The sequence below is a fragment of the Camellia sinensis genome, chromosome 10, assembly GCF_055761805.1.
Source record: "Camellia sinensis isolate YWXY chromosome 10, ASM5576180v1, whole genome shotgun sequence".
Lineage (NCBI taxonomy): Eukaryota > Viridiplantae > Streptophyta > Magnoliopsida > Ericales > Theaceae > Camellia > Camellia sinensis.
In genome coordinates this window covers 73414160-73420914 of record NC_138970.1, presented here as the reverse complement: position 1 = coordinate 73420914, position 6755 = coordinate 73414160, and the positions used below count along the sequence as shown (strand labels likewise).

Here is a 6755-nt window from a genome sequence, read left to right as displayed (position 1 = left end):
GCTCTTTTCTCTCCAAATTCTATATTTTTGCTCATTTTATGCTCCGACTATGTACAACCTGATTGACATTAAACATACATAAAATATATAGTTTGACAAGCAAGTAAAGTTAAGAGATTCTAATTAACAGCCTCAATTTTGCATAATTCGATCTTAATCAAGCTTTGAGAGCCAAATCATGGTTTCCAATACCCAGATTGAGAGCTTTGAAACTCATATCGTGATCTATATTGTCGATGACGTAATGATGGGCATGGTATGCGACATTGGGTTTGAGAAAGAGAGAAATTTGAGTTTGAGAAAGAAAGAAATCTTGGTTTTAAATACACTTTTAAGTTATATGGTGGGTTTGGATGAAAAATAGAAATATAGGTTTGAGAGAAAGAGACCATGGTGAGAGGAAGAAATGGCTTGGATGAAAAAAATTTCAGAGAGAAAGAAATGGCTTTTGTTGAGAGTGGAGACCATCGTGAGAGACATATATATGGAAGAGCAATGTTAGAGATACAAAATATCTTGTATACCAATATATATGTAACACTCACATATGCGGGACCTACATCCATGTCAGTGTTTGTTAATTTTCTTGGTAAAACATTTTGTATCTCTAACATTTTGCATACCTAACTCATAGGTGTAGGTCCCACATATGGATGAGACCCACACCCATGTGAATGTTTAGTAATTTTTCTGGTAAAACATTTTGTATCCCTAACATTTTGTATACATTCATGTGGGTGTGGGTCCCGCTCATACAGTAATCATTTTATGTAAGACCCACATCTATATGAGTGTTTAGTAATTCTTTTGATAAAATATGGGTAAATTACACTGACACACCTTTATACTTCTGAAATCACATTATCACCGCTTTATTTTTTGAAATCACATTAACCTTCGAAATCACTTTACCCTTAGGTAACAAATGAACTCTTTTGTCAATCCACTGTTTATTAACTTAATCGATATTGTTGTTGATGATAATAACTTTGCCCAAATCCCCATTTTAACCTTGATAGCCTACTTTCCATATCTCCCTCTCACCCACATCACTGTTGTCACATGTATTTATTATTATTATTATTATTATTACAGTAATGCTATGTAACTCGAATCTGCCCTTCCTCGAATCCCCTCGAAATCAAAACGACGTCGTTTTTGTTGTTTTGATTTATTTATTTTATTTTATTTTATTTTATTTTTTTCAGAAGAAGAAAATCAGAAAAGAAGAAGGAAGAAGAAGAAGAAAAAGAAGAGAATGAAGAAAAATGAAGAAGAAGAAGAAGAAGAGAAGGAAGAAGAAGAACTTGAGAGGCCATCAACCATTCATCTTCCTCATCAACATCGTCAACCATTTCAGATCCAGAAAAAAAAAAAAAAAACAAAATCGGGCTGGGGCTGAGGCGCGGTGATCGGCGATGGAGGCGGAGGCCGAGGCGGGGCCGAGGCGGGGCGATTTGCAACGAGCTGCGACGATCGGCCGGGCTATCGGCAGAGGCGGAGGGGCCTCTCTCTCTCTCTCTCTCTCTCTCTCTCTCCATTCCCCCTTCCCCTCCTATTTCTCTTCTCCTCTCTTCTTCTCTCCCTCTCTCCTCTCCTCTTTCTTTTCTCCTCTCTTCTTCTCTCCCTCTCTCCTCTCCTCTCCTCTCCTCTCTCTTTCTCCCTATCTCTCTCTTGCCTTCCCCCTCTTCAGATGTAAACAAGAGAACAAAAAAAAAAAAAAAAAAATGGGGGATTCGGGGAATGATTTTTCGGGGGAAAAATCATATTTCTTATTATTATTATTGTTATTATTGTTATTTTTAAATCTTCATACGTATTAGTTCCAAAACATCAATTTAAAGTTCAAAACCCTTCACACCCTCCACGACATTGAATAGCAGCCGAAAGCATTAAACCCATTGAACCTATTAAACCCATTGAAACATGAAAGCCAAACCCAAGCCACCTTTCATGGATCTATCATGGGCCTAATTCTCAGTATGTCCGTACTTAAAAGTATGGTATAAATAAAAATAAGTGAACAAATAGGGAGAAAAATTAAAAAGGGGAGGAAATCAAAAAAATAAAAATAAAATAGCGAGGAATGTGAGATTATGGGATCATTCATGGCATTATGGGAGGATGAGTGAGAAAAAGAAAAAGTAAGAGAGGGAAGCAGAAAAGTAAAAAATGTATACATAGGACATCTTTTGAAAAATACATTTTAGCCATTGCTTTATAGTATGAACAAATCTGAGCCATCCAAATATCTTAATAGGACAAAAATATATTGAAAATTCAAAAACCCTCATACTTTATATATATATATATATATATACATATATATATTTTTCCCTTCACTTCCCTTTCTAGATATCATCAATGGCTCTCTCCAACCCAAGACCAACATTGACTTATTAAAACCAACAAACGTATGGATGGCCATTGCAAAAATCTAACACTCCAGTGCCATGAAGGAAAATTGTGTTTGAGTTGTATTAAGGAAATAACTTCTCATTTTGGAGAAATTATATGGTATGTCTGTCCGACCACATGACTATGTGCCCATAATTGTTTTATCTGAAACATATAAGAAAAAATAAAAAACAGTAGTTACATGATTAGTAAGATTGAAAGGGTATACCACGTAGGATATAAGGCAGACTTACATAATGTTTTCTTTTCATTCTGTCATGTTCAAGCTTTTAAGTGGAGACTTCAAGATTCTTTTGCTTTAAATCCAACCAACTTGCAAGGGGAGAGCTTTTCCTCTAGGGAATATACTGGTTCTAGGAAGGCCATGGAAGAAAAGTTACTACACCAAGGTGCCCACAAAAAAAAAAAAAAAAAAAAAAAAAAAGCAGCTAAATATATGTCCAGTAAACTTGTTGTATAAAAAGGAGTATCTAAATAAAAATGAAACAGATTTGGATTTATTTATTGAAATATAAAGCAGAAATAATAAAAGTAAAAACACTGAAAATAACAACTTCATGAATAGAGGATGAAAATAAAGCAAATAATTTCAGGAATTAGAATTTAACAAAACCAGAAAAGACAACACACTGAAGCCTGTAATTACACAGTTTCTTTAACATAGATTCATCATTTCACCAATGGGTGCTGGAGGAACGTTGGCGTCTGTCTTCCAAAATACGACGGATAAAACTAGCTACTATAGGGACACCTATTGATAGTTCCGACGAACAAAACAATAGCAACACTCTCTCACACTATGAAGAACATTATAGGCAAACTGATAGAATAACAAGAGAGTAAGAGAAATTTTTTGGATGAGAAACCCAAGAGAGGATGGTCTCTATTTATACACAATAGGGAAGAGATGAGGAGTCTTTAGCCATGAAGGCTAGCACAAAATGCAGAATTAAATTTGCAAAACTAATGGAATAAAATCACCACAAGTATAGAGGTTACAAATTCTATATACACCTGTGTATATTTGCAGTAGCCACCATCATCTGTCCTAAGTTAGAAAAATATTAAAGTTGGTGGGCCACCAACCTGGCCCAAACCCAAATCTTATCTAGTCCCTCAAGGACAAAGGACTTGGCCCGAGCAGGCGATGCGTGTGTGGCATTTTTCGCATAACTAACTTTGATCATAATCTTAGCCCATGTCTATCCTTGAAAGTATCCATAATTCTCTTCTTTCGGAAAATTTGGATGCTCCAGAGGACTCACACCCTTAGACGAAATTAAGAATTTAAATACCTATCAATACTTTATTCTATAATTAATGTGGGATAGGTGAGTTACATAATACTTCATTCATAAAGCCAACTTTATGAGATTATTTCTCATTCAATTCTCAATGATTTTTTTATCTTCTTTTTTGTGATATAAAACTCTCATTATAAAGAATTTAGATCCACTTGAACTCACATTAACCGATTGTTTGGACTCACTTTAATTTTACATTAAAATAATCAAAAAATAATTATTTTCTAACCAAAATTGTTCGCCAAACTAAACTTACATCTCTTTCACGCATTTGCTCAAATACCATACATGCATCACCCAAATGTCACATTTTATGTGCAAATCCAACAAAAAAAATCCACTAACAGCATTAGACTTCGAATAGGAGGAGAGAGATTGGGTTGGATCGAGCAAAGTTGGATTAAGGAAGACAAAGGTATAGTAACAGTGGAAGGTCAAAAGTGAACCTTAATTCTGTTAACAGCGTCAACTACACCGGGTATTTACATATTTTGAGGAGATTAATTGTCAAGTTTTAAACATTAAGGTGGCAATGTGAAAAATGATTATAATTAAAGGTAGTTTACTGCAATTAACCTTTAATTTTTTATAGTAGACAATATGGATATAATTTGTACATCCTATTGTGTATAATTTTAGGGTTGGTTTGTTAAGGGCTCATTGAGTTTTTTTGGCTCAATCAGCCATAAAAGACATAATAGGCTCATAAGGCACAACAGACAAAACATCCCATCCAACCCCATAATCATTACACTCTTCTCTCATAAAAAAATTAAAAAAGCTAAAAAGCCAAAAGCTCTTCCCAAACTAAATTTTTGAGCCCAGGCTCATACAGTCAAAAAAATTAAAAAATCAACCCACTTCCCACACGAAGGCTAGTAAAATTTTCAAAATATTTGGATACATTGCCTAAGAGAGAAAAGTCAGGGAGGATGACAGGAGACGACAGGCAGAGTCAGCATTGACATTGATTAATTCTTGTGTTTTAAAGTTTAAGTGCAAAGTGTAAATTAGTTATAATTTTAAAAAAATTATTGTAATTATATTTTTATTTTTTTATTAAATAAATTAAAAATACATCTCTTAATGTTTATTTAAAACAAAAAATTACTTCTTTTAATTTTAGAAATTATATCTCGCTATTTGAAGTTTTTAATTTCATAACAAATAATTATTTTTATTAATAAATTATTAAATTAATTAATAATTTTTACTAATATTAAAATTTTATTTTAATTAATAATTTAAATAATTTTATTATTATATAAGAGAACAATTAAAAATTTTATTTTTAAATTAATTTTATTAAATAAAAAAAATTTAATAATAAAATATTTATAATTTTTTAAATCACACAACACAATTCATAATTTTATAATTTTTCATTTTTTATTTTTGTGCCTATTAGTACAACGCATTACCAAAAGAAAAGAAAACAACGGAAAAAAAAAAAAGGAAAGGCTAGTCTCCCTAGTCCCAAGCATCCAGAACAATCAAGAAAACTGAGCATTCAACGTTAGTTGGCAGCAACACATCAACTTTTTCTTTTGATCCAATCGATTCGATCCCAATGGCATCATCAACATCAACTACAGTGCCACCATTCGCTCACTCGATCTTCAAATCCCTTATAGTTCGTAAAAATCCACGAATATGGAGCACCAGAAGAACCAAAAATGCCAGTAGTAGTGTACCAATACCAGAGACACGACGACTCATTTGTATTCGTCTTCTTATACTACCTCATCATCTTCATCTTCGTCATCTTTCTCCTCAAATTCGCCATCGTAATCTTCTTTCTTGTCCTCCTTTACCTCCTTTGCTTCAACCTCGTTCACCTCTCTTCTCAACTCCTATGTCCTCCTTAGCCGATTCCAACCCCTCCAACACTAAAACCGTAAGTCAATTCTTCATGGGTTTGTTTGATTGTTCATGTTTTGAATCTCTCTAAATTCAATTCTTTATGGGTTCTTCATGGGTTTGTTTGATTGTTGATATTTTCAATCTCTCTGCACTCAATTCTTTATGGGTTTATTTGATTGTTGATGTTTTCAATCTCTGTGCACTTAATTCTTTATGGGTTTATTCAATTCTTTATGGGTTGATTTGATTGTTGATGATTTTATCCTCTCTATACTCAATTTTTTATGGGTTTATTTGATTGTTGATGTTTCCAATCTCTATATACTCAATTCTTTATGGGTTTATTTGATTGTTGATGTTTTGAATCTTTGAAAGTGATTTTGGGTTTTTGTGGGATTGTGCAGGTAAGAGTGGTGGTGAAGGGGAGGGTTCAGGGAGTGTTCTATAGGAACTGGACAGTGGAAAATGCGACTGAGTTGGGTTTGAAGGGTTGGGTTAGGAACCGGAGGGATGGGTCAGTGGAGGCACTGTTCTCTGGGAGTCCTGATAAGGTTCAGGAGATGGAGAATCGGTGTCGGAGGGGCCCGCCGGCTGCGATGGTCACTGGTCTTGAGGTTGTTCCTTGCAGTGATGACCCCGGCACCCAGTTCGAACGCAGATCAACTGTTTGATCAAATGGTTAGGTGATTCTGGCTAAGGAAAGATTAATAGTAGTAGTGAACTAGTAACAGTACTATCCCTAATCTTTTGCTTGTTGGGGTATTTTTAATCTGATTCTCTATGTAAATTTTCATGTTTATAGAATTTTAAACTCGTATTGAGAACATATTTGGAAGTTGCTGATTATTTTATTTAACAATATGTTCCGAATGACCTTGATGGATTTGCGTGGTTGCTTGTATTTTATATGTGATTTGGTCAGTCTAATATCTACTTCATTTTAGACTCGAATGTTATGGGCTTGGTGAGAAACCACTCACTTGTTTCTCATAGATTAAGGAATTGAAATATTTGAACATACAAAAGATGTGGGCTTGTTTTTACTTCTCTTATTATTTTTATTTTTTCTTTTTGGTTGTTTATAATTAATTATATGTAGCTCACATTTCTAGTGCAATTACTCGATGTGTGAACCTGTTTCACTATTATTTTGCCAAAGAGGGTATGTAA

At 33.9% G+C, this 6755-nt stretch overlaps 1 protein-coding gene across 1 annotated transcript; it reads left to right on the top strand.

Moving 5' to 3' along the window:
- The first annotated feature begins 5141 nt into the window (after positions 1-5141).
- LOC114263901 (acylphosphatase family) lies at positions 5142-6468 on the top strand. Its single transcript, XM_028204477.2, has 2 exons — positions 5142-5619; positions 5990-6468. Exons 1-2 carry the CDS (start codon positions 5293-5295, stop codon positions 6254-6256), a joined length of 594 nt encoding a protein of 197 aa, XP_028060278.2. The 5' UTR covers positions 5142-5292; the 3' UTR covers positions 6257-6468.
- The last annotated feature ends 287 nt before the right edge of the window (positions 6469-6755 follow it).

Excerpts from the sequence above, each read along its gene's own strand:
- LOC114263901 (XM_028204477.2), top strand. The coding sequence starts at position 5,293 with ATGGCATCATCAACATCAACTACAGTGCCACCATTCGCTCACTCGATC. Across the intron at positions 5,620-5,989 it reads ACCCCTCCAACACTAAAACC|GTAAGAGTGGTGGTGAAGGG; the intron begins GTAAGTCAATTC and ends GGGATTGTGCAG.